We start from the raw sequence: 16138 nt of genomic DNA on the forward strand, positions 1-16138 counted from the left end.
GAGTGATCCCTGCAAACTCAGGACACAGTGGCTCTGGGGACAGCCCCAGTCTCACTCCTGTCACCTCCCCATGGCCACATTTAAAGTGTTCAGTGCTGCTTTTCATCCTCTCCTCAATCAGAGCCCTGGTCCAGTGCCCTGTGCTCTTCCAAAGAACACCAAAAATGAAAATTTCTATTGTTAAAAAATTTCTATTGTGAAAATACATGGAGCATATGATTTATTTCACTGATCTCTGAACTGTTAAACTTAGTGATGCCATTTTTTCCTTCTATTTGCAGTGGAGACCTCTCTCAAGATGATGTTTACACACAGTATCTTGATGTTGAAATCAACCCCAGAAATACTACAAAAATTGAATTTCTCTGGAATAAAGCCATATTCTCTCTGCTCTGGGCAAGACTGGGGGCAGAAACAGTCAATATAATACATGGAGCAGATGGGCATAGGTGAGTGTATCCCATTTAGAGGTCAGAAGGCAAAACCCTGAAAAAACCCTGTGAGAAAAGATGGAGAAATGGTCTTAAATTTCACACGTGGTTTGTAATCAACAATGTGAATTTCAATGAGGAAAAATACAAGGCATTGCACTTCAGACAGAAAAAAATCAGAAAAATCAGATGTTTGACTATGCACCAGGGAATAGCTGTTTGGGAAAGAGTACAGCAATGAATAATTTGAAATGTTTAGCTTTTCTACAGCAAAACAATTACAAACCGAGACAAAGCATATTAAACCTCAAATTTTACAGCTGCTCCCCAAAAGAAGGAAATTCACCTTGTTGCTATTCATAGCAGATATTAATAATCTTTACAGCAGGCTATTAGGAAGCCTTCAGTGGGATTATGGGTTGGGCTAACAACCCTCAAGGTGACAGCTGGCACCCTTTCATTTTTCATTGGGCAAAAAGAGATAAATCTTGATTCAAGCTTTGGTTTTTTTTCTACCTAGGTCAACTCTTTGTGGCCATGGAACTGTGGCATATGGAGAGCCTCAGTTACTCACACCTTGCTAGAGGTGCCCAAGGTCTGTACATGGCAGCTGAGTAAACCCTCAGCCTTGTGCATGGAGATCTTGGCACAAAACACAATTAAAGCAACTTAAAAAAAAATAAATTGTTGTTCCCTTTGGGTTTTTTTTAGTTCTTTGCAAACACACGTGTCAATGTTTCTCCTGTTTGAGCCACGTTTATTGTGCTTGTAACTATGAAGCAACCAGAAATCACAGATACTAAAATCCAATTCAAACAGTGCACAGGCTCACTATGCCTGTTCCTCAAGGCAAGAGCTGAGTCCTTCCACACTGAAAGATAAATCTGGGATATTATCAAACACTCTCGAGGCAGCACGTCCTGAGAGCAGCCCTGCAGGTCTGAAACAGCTCATTTCTGCAGCCTGTGCTGCTGTTGAGGGTTTTGCAGCCCCACACAGGAGCCCTGCCTCCAGAAGAGGCTCTGGGATGGGGCAGGAGCAGCACAAGGAGCAGCACAAGGTGATTCCTGCAGCAGGTGAGCACAGCCCTTTGTACTGCACCTGCCTGGAAAGGCAGACAAGGCAAACCTCAACTGCTCCCCTCTTTGGAAGGAACTGAACGCTGAATCCCAGCTCCTGGATGCTGTTTAATTTCAAACACAAACATTTGCAGTGGCCACTGAGAGTCCTGAAGAGAAACTTAGAGTAACCAGCTTTGCAAAACCTGGCAGTGACCATTTCACATTTAAAATGACCATTACTGCTCTGCAAAGCACAGCATGATGAGCCTCCTGCAGCTGTAAGAGACCAAGGCAGTGGATATTTTTCCAAGTATAAAACCCAAACTCTGAGCTAATGAAGAAGGAGTTAATAATTTATTTACTCCCATTCCCCCATGTTTGATAAATTGCATAGAAGCACTTGGACAGATAAAGTTCTAAGAAATAGAGGCAGAAATACTATGAGAAAACACTTATGAGTATAGACTTCTGAATGATTTTTTTTTTTAAAGAAAAACCCCAGCCCTGTTGTATCCTTGATTAAACACAAGCGTAAAAACATTAAAGCATAATTAAACACAAGACTGAGGTTCAGCCAGAGAGCTCTGCAGTTCTGAGTCCTGCAAGGCAACTGACACATGGCAAGGAAAAGTGAACAATGCTGGGAAGCTCCACAGTGTCCCAAGAGAGAGCCTCAGCATCCTGAACACCAGAAATCCAGTCTCTCCTCTGCCTGCTTCCTATTCCAGACTATACCTTCTTCAGGACTGGAGAAGCATAGCTGTGCCTTAATTTATTACTTTTTTTCTTTTCTTAAATCAAAATCCATCCTCCTCCCAAAGCCCTCAAGTGTGGGACCACAAGAAACAGAGCATCTCCTGTATTATTACAGTATTGAATAAGAGCAGCAGACTAATGGATAAAATCCTAACTCAAATCTTTTCCACCAGCTCTTAAATTAAGTGGGAAAAACTGTTCCCCCGTCATTTTGAACAAGAGTTAAATCTTGTTAGTGCACTGGGACATATGCTGATTCCACTGACACAAACCTATTAACAAACCAAAATCCCACTTCAACTAAAGACAGGAACACTGAGCCCTAAATCAGTAGCAAAGGTGGTATCTTAATAAAAATGAAATGTAGCTGTTTAAAGAAATAAACTCCATTATCACTGATGATAGCAGTGGAACACCTGGTGTCCATTTGGTCATTCCCAGAGTGGAGATCAGGGAACATCAACTCTGCAAACATAAGGACATAAAGCAGAGCCAAGCTGATGAAACTCTCTAAGTGGAGTCAGCTCAGGTGTCATTTCTTCTTGAGGTCACTTAGGGCCTTCTCCTAGAGACAAACAGGTCCAAGGGGTTGCCAGACCTTGTCTTGTGCATTTTGCACAGGCTGCTTTTCACCTTTTAGTTATGTTTCTACTAGAACAATCTACAGCGCTTTGTAACATTCCAGCCATACCCCAGTGTCCAGGGCAATTCTGCATGTCATTTGTATATATTTCCAGTGTGTTTGCTCTCAGTTTACCACTCTGAACTTCTCTCAAAGTTTGTGTTACATGGGTAGTATAGAAAGGGTCCCAGTGGTTACACAACTGTTAATCTCAGTAATCTCTCAGAACTTCTCTCAAATCTTGTGTTTCATGGGCAGTACAGAAAGGATCCCAGTGGTTACACAACTGTCCTGCATCTACTTCATTCAGCAAGGAAATTAAAGGGATGCCTGGAGAAGGTCAGACTCTTTCACTATGAAAAGAGTGTACCAAGCCCACTAAGAGTTTTCCAAAAGGGATAAGCCTTCCTCAAAAGACCCAGAAAACACAGGAGCTTTTCACATCTGAAGTCACTTGATACAGGGTGAGGACTGGAGCTTAAAAATGATGTGGTTCTCTACTAACTCCCCCAGCAGATCTCCTACACCCCAACTATACAACACCAAAAATAAAAGCCTTCCCAGCCAAGACAAGACACACACATCCATATAATTATCTTTCATGGGCCTCTCTGGGAATTACCCAGAGAGGTAATTCTGCCTGGGAATTACCAGCCTCTGGACCTCCAAACATATTGTGGGAGCCAGCTCACTGATTGCAGAAATCTATGTCCATGGATATTGGAGCTATCAGAGAAACCAACCAATAAAGTTGTTTGCCAGTTTATCTATAAACTATCATCTGAAACAAATATTCCTATCTTTCTAGGAACCTTTCCAAGGATAAAGGGGACTATAAAAGCACATGCAATGTTCACACATTAGTGGCAGGAGCTCCAAGACTCCATCGTAAGTAGTTCAGGTCTGGGGTTTTTTCCTTGTACCTTGTCAGATTTGTGGCTTCTCACAGCAGAGGAGCGTGGAGGGCAATGGCAGCTCATGTTCTCTAATCCTCATGCTAATTCTAAAGAAGCTCCTGTACATTTGATTAGAAGGGGAAAAAATTAGCCTGGATTTAAGTTATGCTTTTTTATATTTATGGCCCCCAATATCTAATGGAGCAAAGCTGACTGGCACAGAGTGTGTCTGGCACACAGCAGTCAGGGATGCATCCCGCAGAACTCTGTTCACCTCGAGAAAATTCAGCACCAGGGGGCTGAGTGTGCTTGCTAAACGAGGGGGTTAGCAAATCCTAGCTGCTTCTTTTTCCACTGTTCCAGATGCTTGGAATTTGGATTCTTGCCCTGTTTCTGCTCAGCGCAGCAGAAGGTAAGCATATGGGGTTAGTGTTTGTATTGCCTCTCTATCCTGCTGTATTTTCCACCTATTTTCTAGGTGTTATTCTACACCCTGGTGCCTTAAAACTTATTTATTGAGGTTAATGTGGTTCACTTTTCCATAGAGGAATGATGAGATGAGAGTGTGAGTGTTGTCTTTCTTCCCCACTCTGGGAATTCTGCCCTAAGAGTGAGCAAGAAAAGCTGATGTTTCCTATCTCAGAACAAAGCTACTGCTCTACTAAACATAGGGAATTCTTTCTTGTACTCTTATTAATGATGGAAATGGGAAAAAAAAGCCAGGGCAAGGGGGGAGGCAGTCTACTGAGGGCATAGCTTTGTATTCAGCAGAAGACACTGGCTTGTGTGCTATAAGACTTCCCACGTGCACTCAGCTGTTCAGCACTGTCTCAAATTATTGCTGATTATCAGCAATATTTTGGCTTGGCATCAGGAGAAACTCATCAGCTGTCTCTGCCTTGGGCAAAGCAAACAGCTGGGAGAGGGTACCCAAGGATACCACAAAGGAGTCCTCTGAAGACTTTGTTGATGAGAAATAGGGTGGCTTCTCTCCTTGGGATAAACTGCAACTCCTGAAGATCTAGGATAGGGCAACTGCTGGTCTTGGATTTCTGTAAACTGTGGGATTTTCTAGAATAAAAAAAAAGACCCCCCCCAAGCCATGCTATTAGTTCTGACTGCTCCATTTCTCTGCTCATCCACACTTTTTTGTTTTTGGTCTTCATGCTACAGGCAAAGAAGTTTGCTATGATAGGCTTGGGTGCTTCACAGACGATATACCATGGTCTGGGACTGCAGAAAGGCCAATCTACAAATTGCCCTGGAAACCAGAGAGTGTAGACACTCACTTCCTCCTGTACACTAAAGAGAACATGGATAACTTTCAGGTAAGAACTGTTGTGGTTTAAACATTGGTGCATCACATGCAAAACTTGTAATTAAACAGACTCCAGCTGTGTTCTTGAAAAGTGTTAAAAATGGCCAAACTTCCACTTTATTCAAAAGAACACCTCTTCCAGCTCCTTGGCAGGGTCCCCACTGAGAACTACTGGGAAACTGAGCATTTTGGGGTAACTTTTTTCCACAAATAAAGTGAAAGCACACTGAAGTCTTGTTTGCTTTAAGATGGGTGTCAAAGCTTGGTTTGAATTCACGTGAACCTTCATGTGAATTCTTGCAGATGAGTTCAACATTGCAAAACTTTTAAACACCTGCACAGATAAGCACAGTTCAGGTCTTTGCAATGTTGAGAACTTATTTACAGAAAGCAGGTTTAAAGGTTTATTAAGTTCTTAGCTATGCTAATTTTTTTTTTTAATTTACATTAATGTAGGAGCTGTCTGCTGTTGAGAATTCAACAATCAAGGCCTCAAATTTTAAGGCAAGCAGGAAGACCAGATTTATTGTACATGGATTTGTAGACAATGGAGAAGAAACCTGGTTGGCAGACATGTGCAAGGTAGGTACAACAGGGACACCCTTAGTTTACATTTATAAACACATTCATATAAATTGTTTGTTTTCCCCATTTCTAACCAATTTTTCTCATGGTATTTGTAGCGATAAGAAAGCAAAAATTTCATAAAAATGTGCATCCAAAGGGATCTTAAGAGGAGCATTTCAAATAAAGCTTTCAATCCAGGACTTGCTATGAGCACTGGATGTAGTAAAGCACTTTGCTTTATTGAGTTTTGTGCTAATTCCATAAATTATTTCCTAACTCTGTCCCTATGCAAAGTGCAATTCCAGCTTGTGGTTTTCTCAAGTCCTCCAAACATGCTTTTAATTGCTGCTGGAGCTAATCAAGGCCCCAGAGTCATGCAGCACAGAGCAAAATAACAGTTGATGGCACGTAGAGGATAAGGTTTTTCAATCATGAACAGAAATACAATTTTTAAAAATAATGTATTCCTGTTTTACTTATGAGAACACTATGAGGAACAACGTGAAACTAAAATCAAGGTATTTCATGTTTATTGCATTCCCACTGCCTGCTTCTTTTTGATGCCAGATCAAAAGAAAAAGGATGGATGATTGTTGGATTTGTCAGTTAATAATTTGTTTCAAGTATCAGAAGCAGATTGATGCTTTTATAATTTTCTGTCTTACATTTTGCATTTTAAAATAGAGGTTTGTTCCTGGAACTTCACAATCAATGAGATAGCTCAGCTCACAATATATTTTTCAGCTTGTCCCTTAAATCCATTTGATCAATTTTCCAGGATGTAGAGGCATGAGATAAATCCTTAAATTCTTCATCTATTATGGTAGCCTGAGTTTTATCACAATACTCTAGTTCATATTTAGAAACAAATTGGTCTCAGTGAATCTTTTCAACAAAGAGCAGAGCAAAGGGGACTGTGAATACATCAATCCTCCTATGTCTATCTGTTACTTGCTTCCCTTCCCATTAAGCAACAATCCTATCTGCAAATTGATTTTTACCACTTCTGGTATGGTCACACTTTTATTGCCTCTTTTGTCCTTTGTCTGTTGTTGCCATATACTTCAGCTGCTAAAACAAAATACTTTTAGCCAAACAATCCAGCTCAATGGAGAAGAGTAAAGCTTCTCATTCTGTGGCAAAGTCTCTGCCTGCATATACATATTTCCAGATAGAGCCATAAATCTGAAATGAACACCAACACTTTATACACCATGTTATAAAAACACATTCTCTTTCTTACAAATCTGCATCAGAAAACCACTATTGATTTTAACTATCAAAAATATTCTAATTGAATTTGAGTTAAAGTAGTACTTTCAAATCACTGAAGTGAATGGGTGCATAAGTAGAGCTCTTATTTAGTGTTACATACCGAGTTTGTTTGAAAATAAAAATTGAACATTTCATTATTGATATTGTTCTCCTTTCTGTAAAAAATACTGCTGTGGGTATTTGAAATGATTACTGCATTACATATTACCCTCTTCCAGCATTGTGTGATCACACAAACCCCTCTGAGCACACATCCATGCTACAGCTTTGGTTTTCAAATCATTCTCACACAAGTTCACACAAGCTTTAGTAGCTGAGCCACAATGACCAACATGAACTGATCCCATACGGTATTTACCACGGATTTTCCTTTTGTTTTACAAAACAGAGGATGCTTACTGTGGAAGATGTGAACTGCATCTGTGTGAACTGGCAGAGAGGTGCAATGTGTTCATACACCCAGGCTGCCAACAACGTCCGCATCGTGGGCGCTGAAATCGCTTATTTTGTGAACGTCCTCAAGGTAAGAGACTGCTGCTCCTAAAGCTGTTCTGTAATACTGATGTCAAAGAAATACAGCTCTGGAGCTTTCACAAATGCGGGTGTAACCAGCAGAAAATATTGTCCTCTACTCCACTGTCAGTTGTGCTGAAAGCAAGCAGCGCAATTTTTTGTTTAAAAGGAGAATATTATGTGATAGCAGAAAGGCATGCCAGCTTAAGGAGAGGAAATGCTAAAGGAAATTCTCATAGTACAGCCAAAGAGTTATTCTGTAGATATTAACAATGCAGTGTAAAACTAAATATGCAGAAATAATGGATTAGCAAACTTCTTTTTCATGGAGACAACCAGTGAGCTCACAGGAACACCATAAAACCAGCTGGCAGCACTGGCTGGGGACAAGCAGGACCCACCAGCTGCCCCAGGGAAAGCTGTGGTGGACAGTGCCCAAACCACAGGGAATGGCTCCTTTTGCAGCCAGCTTCACATGGCAAGTGAACCTTGGTCTGAAGCCTTCTCTTAATCTAATTGCTTTCAACACAAATTTCCCATAAAAGAACTATAAATAACTAAAACCAGAGAGTGTGCTGGGTCCAGCAGTGCTCTGACCCACCTCTCACTCTCCACATCTGCATTGCAGCTACTGAATTCCTGTCCAAAAAGGCTGAAGGCATTTCTCATCTCATGGCCTCCTCCAGCTTGGAGTGGTGCTTTAACCTGCCATGTGTAACTAAGAGTTCCTGCCTGGTTTATTCTGTGAACCTTAATAGGCCCTCTGGAAGGATCCAGAGTCCCTCAGGACTCTTGGTAGAGCTGTCTGGAGTTATAACAAACTCCAAGCCAGGGCAGCAGCTAAATAAGGAGGTTTGGAAAAATCTCTGTGTTGGACAGAACTAACTGGCAAAGAGACGCTGAAACTCTAGAGGAGATTCTGAGCCAACAGGAAAAATTATAGTTTCCCAGCCCCTTTCAAGTCATCCCTGTTGCTGTCTGCTGATGCAGAGGGGCATGGCAATGTGTGTTTTCTGCTGTTTTGTCAGGAGGAGTACGGGTACTCCCCAGCTGATGTTCACATCATTGGCCACAGCCTGGGAGCGCACGCTGCGGGCGAGGCCGGCCGCAGGTCCCCGGGCATCAGCAGAATCACAGGTCAGTGCTGCAGCCACCTCCCAAACCCCACATCCTCAATTTATTAATGCCTGCATCACTTAGATATAGGAATCATGGGCAGCTATATTTGTGACATTCATTCTGAATCATCCCACTGTGATTGCTTCTCTGGGTTGCAGCACAGTCAGGGCAATTGGAATATTATGCTCCTTTCACACTGTACCCCAAGGAGCAGGGCTGTGCTAAGTGGGGGAAAGAGTGTGATTATTATTTTCCTTGCACATGTTACAGCAAAGGGATTTTTTAAATTCAGTACTTCCAGAGGTTAAAGCTGTGGGTTTGAGCTCCTTATTCATCATGTAGGCAATGCCAAGGGCATTGTGCATTAAGCAGAGTGGCCTTTCATGGATAAAAGATAATTTTGGACATTATTAACAAAACCCTTTTCAATTGTTGTTTTTCCTTGGGGATTTCAGGCTTGGTGAAACTTGGACTAATAGTCTAAAAAATTCAGTTTAAAAGCAAACCCAAAATAAGCTGCCCAGGGACAAGAAGAGATGCAAGTATAAGGCAGCAAAAGCTGTGCAATTTGCAAGAGTTTACAAGCACCTGAAATTGCTGCAGCAATTTGGGAAGCAAATTGATTCCATTTTCTGCTAGGTTCAAAAGCAAAGCTCATTGCTTCAAAACGAGATGTTTTTCCCAAAATCTGGAGCCTGACATAGGCAGGCTTCAACATTTCAACACCTCCAAGCAGGGGGTGCTATCAGCACAAATTCCTCTGAGTACTCTCAAGCAAGGAACTCTAGAAACCACCCAGATGGATCAGTTCCTTGGGATGCAGACACAGTAACCTCAGTTTGAGCAGGGTTATTAAAGAGAAGTTCAATTAAAAGAAAAAAAAGTTAATTCTAAGTGTTGGCATTCAGTATTGCTGTAAGTATGTAAAGCAGTGAAATTTAATAGGCTTTCCACAGGTGACTTCCTGGGAGAAAAGCCACTTGGAAGTTGAGAGCACATATTCTCATTTTATTAATGCCAATATTACTTAGATATAAGAACCACAGGCAGCTATATTTGTGACATTCATTATATACCATCAATATGTAAAATGATTCTACACTACATTTCTTTATTCATACATAACACTACTCTTTTTCTCTCAGGACTGGACCCTGCACAACCTTATTTTCAAGGCACTCCAATTGAAGTCAGACTGGATAAATCTGATGCAGAATTTGTTGACGTTATCCACACAGACACAGCTCCTACAATCCCCAACTTAGGTGTGTATGCAGCTCTACTCTACTGATTATGTATTATTTACTGCACTGAATTATCTATGCCCTGTGGCACTTCAGTGTCCTGATTGTTCACCAAGGCTGTTCTGGGGCAGAACAGAGCAAATTCACCACTTCAGTCACTAACAGCTCCTGTCCTAAAGCACCGTGCACAGGCAAACGTGGAGCCAGCAGCTACAGGTATGAGACAACATTCATTTAAAACTTGCTTACCCCCGTTTCTAATGCTCCAGGTTTTGGCATGGCGCCAGCTGTAGGACATCTTGACTTTTATCCAAACGGAGGAGTTGAGATGCCCGGCTGTGACAAGAACCCCATTTCACAGATCGTAGATCTCGATGGCATCTGGGAAGGTAAGGGTGTTGTTTGCATTATGAATGCAGGGGGAGCCCTCAAAGTGCAGGCACTTATCTTGCCTTAATTCAGGTGTTTTACATTAGCTTTTGGTGTATTATCCACCAGCTGCAGGCTGCACTGAAGCTGTTACAATGCTCAAAACATGCCACTTTTCCAGAGCTTATTAAAAAATAAACAAGACAAAGGGTTTGCCTCTGGAAAATGTGTTTCCTCTAAAGGATCTAATATCAGAAACAAAAGTTGTTGGAGCTGTGCCAAACATTTGCAGGGTCTTTTAAGAGCACATTGCATTTTGTGCCTAAGTGCCCAGCAGCAGCACTGGTGGAATTGAGCAAAGATGCTCACAGCTTCTCCTCGGAGAGTGTCTTTGGCTGAAATTCTTCGGAGACAGAGCATTAATTTGATTCCTTGTTAAGTTACAGATTACAACCGGAGTTGCATTGAAGTGATCTCATTGTGCCTATTTTTAGGCAGCTAAAAAAAGATTGGCACGTAGTTGCTCAAATACACTGTTCTTTGTTGTTTAATGTGGTTCTTATAAAATCTCTAAGTATCAGAGGGTTCCTATGAATATTTCTAAAATTAAATTGCACATAAGATTAAAAAAAAAATAAAACCCCAAAGATTTCTGCTGTGGAGATTTTTGAGTACATTTTCTGAGCTCTTTCTTACACTACTGCAAACAACTTAAACTCTGGGAATCCATTTTCTGATTTGCGATCGCTAGCTTTTTACTCCAGGTTTCATTCAATGCAGCTGGAGGCATTACTTTTTCATTCTTGCCCCCCTTTTTTTTTTAATAGACTAAACTTGTTATCATAATGGGGAATTAAAGCACAAAGAAATAACTGCGTAGTATATGGTCTTCTTTTTAACCTGAAGTCGGGAAAATACAGGCAACACAAAGGAAAATAATATATTCATTATTTTAATTTTAAGAGTTTCCCTTTCCTAAGTACCCCCCAAATAATAATAATTTTGTTTTGAAGCCCTCAGCTGGAGCAAATCTGCACTGCCCTAGGAAGTTCACTGTTAAATACTTTTCATTTGGTTTTCTTTTGTTATGGTAATGAAACTGTTGCCTACAAAAGACCTGCTGCAGGCAGCTCTGGTTTCTATTGTTAAACTCGGTCAGATTGCTTGAATAAGAGGGTTTTTTGAGGGGCAGGGGCTGGGCTGGGCTGCACAGTCGGTTCCACAAAGCGTTTCAAGTTCGCATTTTGTACCTGTTGAGCCAGTGACATCCCTTAGGGAATCATCCCTTGGGGTGAGCGCATCCGGAGCGAGAAAGGTTCCAACCTCACGTTTGATTCTCCAAGAACTGAGATGAGCTTTTGAGGAGGAACGATGCATCCCGGTGATGCTTTTTGAGGAGGAACGATGCATCCCGGTGATGCTTTTTGAGGAGGAACGATGCATCCCGGTGATGCTTTTTGAGGAGGAACGATGCATCCCGGTGATGCTTTTTGAGGAGGAACGATGCATCCCGGTGATGCTTTTTGAGGAGGAACGATGCATCCCGGTGATGCTTTTTGAGGAGGAACGATGCATCCCGGTGATGCTTTTTGAGGAGGAACAATGCATCCCGGTGACGTGGGTTTCTTTCCTTGAGTGGGAAGAGAAAAGGAGAACCAACCTGGGGGCATCTTTTCACAGGAACTCGGGACTTTGTGGCTTGCAATCACCTGAGGAGTTACAAGTACTACTCGGACAGTATCGTCTACCCTGACGGATTTTTAGGCTATGCTTGTGCTTCATATGATCTTTTTAAAGAAGTAAGTATTTCTCAGAGCTTCAGGATGGATCCTATTGAGAGCATTATTAAAAATAAATCCTTTGACTAATTTTTTTTCCTTTTCCTTGTCTGGCTGGATAATGTTATTAATAGATGTATTTGTTTTCACTAGGGAAGCTGTTTCCCATGCCCAGAAGCAGGATGCCCAACTATGGGTCACTATGCAGACAGATTCAAGGACCAGGTTAAAAATGAGTTCACAAAACTTTACCTGAATACTAGAGAGGCCAAGGATTTTCCTCGTGAGTTTTGAATGCTTCCATTGCTACCTACTCCTCATAAAAATTTTCTTTTCCCGTTTGACAGTTAGCTTTAGCAGATCTCATCACAGTGCAAAGTCTCTTCTGTTCTTCATGCTTTTTCTTCTTTTGCCCCATCACTAATGCCAGTTTGGGGCCCTACAGGACAAGACACTGACAAACTCTGGAGTCTAGTGGAGGTTACTGACATGTTTGGAGAACTGCAAGGTTCAAGGAGAAGGGAGGAGAGACAATGAACAGAAGTTGCAGAAAGGAAATTTCTTGTTGAATAGAATGAAAATTACATCACAATGGCACATACAATAGTATGAAAATTACAACAAATCACACAATGGTTAATGCAGGAAGAGGGGTCCAGGGAAGCTGGGAAATCTCCACCATTGGAGATACCAAAAACTCCATTTGACAAAGGCCAAGAACAAGCTGATCACAGCTGTTGGATGGACAAGATGAGCTCCTTTACAGCCTCAGTTATCCTAAATGCCAGCTCTCACAACACACTGCTTAGTTTGCTCTTGTAAGCACAAATCAGAATCTCCTTGAGCTCCTTTTGGTAATTGCACTCTAAAAGGAAGTTCCCACCAACAAAAATTATTTTCCTGGAGCTTCAGAATTCTTTCATGCTGCTTAGATTCTGTATCTGTATTTATCCCTAACACCCCTTTATTTCCAGCTTCACTCGGTGTGAAAACCTTAATGGTCAAAATGCTGAGATCTGTATAGTATTTACTACAATATGGACTAGTTTTCTCTTTTTTTCTCTCCCAGAAAGTAACACAAACATCTTCTGTTTCTCATGTTGATCTCATTAGGACATAACAGATTTGATTCACTGGTGTTTTATATTTTCTGCTCTCAACTATACTGTACAGACGCACAAGAAAAAAAACCCTAGAATTTGATGTTTTGGGGACTGTTTCTCCCTGGGTACAGTCAAACTAATTCTATTTCTTCTGCATAGTTTGGAGGTACAAAGTTTCTGTGACCCTCTCTGGAAAGAGCAAATTAGAAGGATACGTAAATGTGGCCCTCTATGGCACAGGTGGGAACACAAAGCAGCACCAGATCACCAAGTAAGTTAAAAATTCAATAGAAAAGAAACTTTTCTTCTAGAACCCTTAATTTGTATTTGTAATTAATAATTCTGTTTTAATTGGTCTTATGAAGAGAGAAACAAAAAGGCAGCATTTCAGGCCCACCTGCCTTTGCTGCCTCTGAATAAATGATTTAGGATGAATTACATCAGAAATCTGGCAGTAATGTTGCTGCCATATAATGGGATAAATGTTGTCTCTCTGCTGAATTCCTACCCTCTTGCCACCACAGCAGAGCCTTTGACAAGACTGGTAATTAACAGTAAATGTTGCCATGCCTCACATCCATAAAATGCTGTTTTTCACAGGGGTAACCTCAAACCAGGCAACACTTACACAGCCTACATTGATGCAGAAGTTAATGTAGGAGAAGTTACCAAGGTTAAATTCCTTTGGAACAACAACTGGGTCAACCCAACTCTTCCTAAACTGGGAGCTGCAACCATCACAGTGGAAGCTGGGCAAACTAGAAGAGAGTAAGTATTGTGAAAGTCTTGAAAGTTACTGGAGAAGATAGGTGACAAAATTATAAGTGGAGTGGAAGCCTTTCCACAAGAAAAGTTATTTAATGCATTAAAAGGAGAAGATTCTCAAGGAAACCTTTTCTTTCCTTCCTTTCAAGACACTGTTCATCCACAGTTCTATTCACTGCTACTTCAACCCTTTGCCTTAAATAACCTCAAAGAAAAACTGAAAATCTCTCCAGGCTTTAGAAGAGCAAACTTTCTGTAAAACCCTTTGGGTGAGAAAAATTAATGCTGGCTTGGACTGTCAGCATCATTCTTGCCAAACTCCTTCTGTCCATAAAAACAGATTATTTGTGGGTCTGATTCACTGTCAGCTGGAACCAGCCAAGTATTCCATTGGTATTGATGACCCCTAAAGGTCATGACTGACGAAAGAGGATGGTGATAAAAAATCCACCTTTCCAATGAGGAACAGTAACACAGAGCCTACTGAAAAGCTACCTATAAAGCTGAGGGAAAAAGGCCAAAATTGAATTCTGTAGACTTTGTAAAGCACAACATGGATGTTCAGATTATAGAAGCATGGTTTACTGATCCAGTTTTAGTAATTTTCCTGGACTTTCAAACATGAATTCCTTCATTTTCTTGATCAGTTATTTTATTTTATCCACATAATGAGTTGGTATCTAGAACAGGAGGTACAGTTTAAATTTTATTTATTCTATTTTCAAATGAGCAGTTAAAATTCCATCTCTTAAAAGACAACATGGGAGGTGGAAACAGTTTCAAGCAAAGTGAAATTATTACAGCCAAGCAGCACTTGAACTCACCTTGAAGCAGAGGTCCTAAGTCAGGTTGTAATTTCCAGTCACCAAAGCACATTGCTGACAAAGTGTATTTCTGTAGATAGTGTAACATATATTGCAATAGGAACTCACCCTTCTACTGACTTATGGCCTTTGCACAAATAGTTGTGGTCATCTCTATGGAGATGGTAGCACAAAATCTGGGGAAAAACCCCAAAACTGTAACGTTAAAGCAAGGTGGGCAATGAAGCAGAAGGAATAGAGTCTATCAATGCTTTCCCCAGCAGTTATATTTCAAATTTGGAAGCTCAAAGTTTGTTCTGTTCATTTGTCTGAGATGACAGATCAGGTTGTGTTACCATCAGTGTAAATCCACCTGTATAATTCAGCAGCTCATGGTCCTCTCCTTTCCTTTCTCCCCAGGTTCCATTTCTGTGGCTCTGAGACCGTGAGGGAGGATGTCCTGCAGACTCTGACTGCTTGCTAACAGCATGTTCAGATCCCAAATCCTGCTGCCAATAAAAGCTACTCATGCAGAAAACACTGGAATGTGTGTTACTGATGGTGTGTGTTGTTTGGGGTGGGGTTTGGCTGGTTTGGGAGGCAGAGGTTAAGTCTGTGGATGCCTCTCTAGAGACAGAATTTTTAGAGTGGCTTTAGGAGTGAATGTGCCAAAACCTGTTGAAGAATTCCGCTGCTTTCAGCCTGTTTCAAAACAATTTCAAGCAAGAGGAAAGGGGGCAGGTAACAGAAACAAATTCATTTCTGTCCCATGCAATCCTGCCTCGTGTCCCTCAGCATTCTGCTGGACAAGGGGGCTTTGTCTCCTCTGCTGCCAGAGGAATCTCATCTGCACTGATAAAACCTCACAGAACTGCTGGGGATCTGCTGCTCCACACATCTACTGCTCCTGGGGACCCTCTCTCAGTATCTCCTGACCTCTCCTGGGTCTCTCTGGGTGAGCTTTCCTCACCCAAAACACCCTGTCCTGAAGGACATCAACCCCCAGCAGGGCTTTACATTCTGTGTAGTGGTGGAGGTGGAAACCAATTTATTTTGGGTTGGAGCACTACTTTTCTAGTATAGAAAAAAACAGTGGTGTTTTTTTGTTGTTGTTGTTGTTTGTTTGTTTTTTTAATTGAGTGCATTCTGCCAGCCCTCACAGGGTGATGGGAAGGAGATAGGGGATGTGAATAATAGACAAAGAAACATCAGCACTGAAGATTAACAACCTATGGGCATGCTCTGGGCTGAAGTAAGTACTTTATATAAAAGCCAAAGTGCTCCTTGCTTTGACACAACTGAAGAGAATATCCTCCAGCAATTTCAGTTTTAGTCAGAGACATGCAGGCTTCCTTTTATGCTTTAAAACCTTCTAAATTGCACTTCTGCTTCTTGCCCAGATTAAAAGGTACTATTTGACTTAGATTAGATGTATGGAAGGAGTTCTGTATAACAGGAGTGTTAAAACTGGCCCAGGTTGCCCTGAGAGGTGTTAGGTGCCCCATCTCTGGAAATGTT

General features: G+C 41.3%; 1 protein-coding gene across 1 annotated transcript; it reads left to right on the forward strand.

Moving 5' to 3' along the window:
• The first annotated feature begins 377 nt into the window (after positions 1 to 377).
• Positions 378 to 15142, forward strand: LOC131561050 (pancreatic triacylglycerol lipase-like). Its single transcript, XM_058810135.1, has 14 exons — positions 378 to 449; positions 3679 to 3758; positions 4130 to 4178; positions 4940 to 5094; positions 5541 to 5666; positions 7315 to 7449; positions 8468 to 8576; positions 9704 to 9823; positions 10072 to 10191; positions 11852 to 11970; positions 12103 to 12232; positions 13212 to 13323; positions 13653 to 13820; positions 15041 to 15142. The coding sequence occupies exons 3-14, from the start codon at positions 4130 to 4132 to the stop codon at positions 15102 to 15104; spliced, it is 1407 nt and encodes a 468-aa protein (XP_058666118.1). The 5' UTR covers positions 378 to 449; positions 3679 to 3758; the 3' UTR covers positions 15105 to 15142.
• Positions 15143 to 16138: the final 996 nt, after the last annotated feature.

Source organism: Ammospiza caudacuta, chromosome 9 (assembly GCF_027887145.1).
Source record: "Ammospiza caudacuta isolate bAmmCau1 chromosome 9, bAmmCau1.pri, whole genome shotgun sequence".
In the NCBI taxonomy this organism is placed as follows: Eukaryota; Metazoa; Chordata; class Aves; order Passeriformes; family Passerellidae; genus Ammospiza; species Ammospiza caudacuta.

Coding starts and splice junctions, on each gene's coding strand:
- LOC131561050 (XM_058810135.1), top strand. CDS start 4,130: ATGCTTGGAATTTGGATTCTTGCCCTGTTTCTGCTCAGCGCAGCAGAA. Junction 8,577..9,703: donor GGGCATCAGCAGAATCACAG/GTCAGTGCTGCA, acceptor TTTTTCTCTCAG/GACTGGACCCTGCACAACCT. Junction 12,233..13,211: donor AGAGGCCAAGGATTTTCCTC/GTGAGTTTTGAA, acceptor TCTTCTGCATAG/TTTGGAGGTACAAAGTTTCT.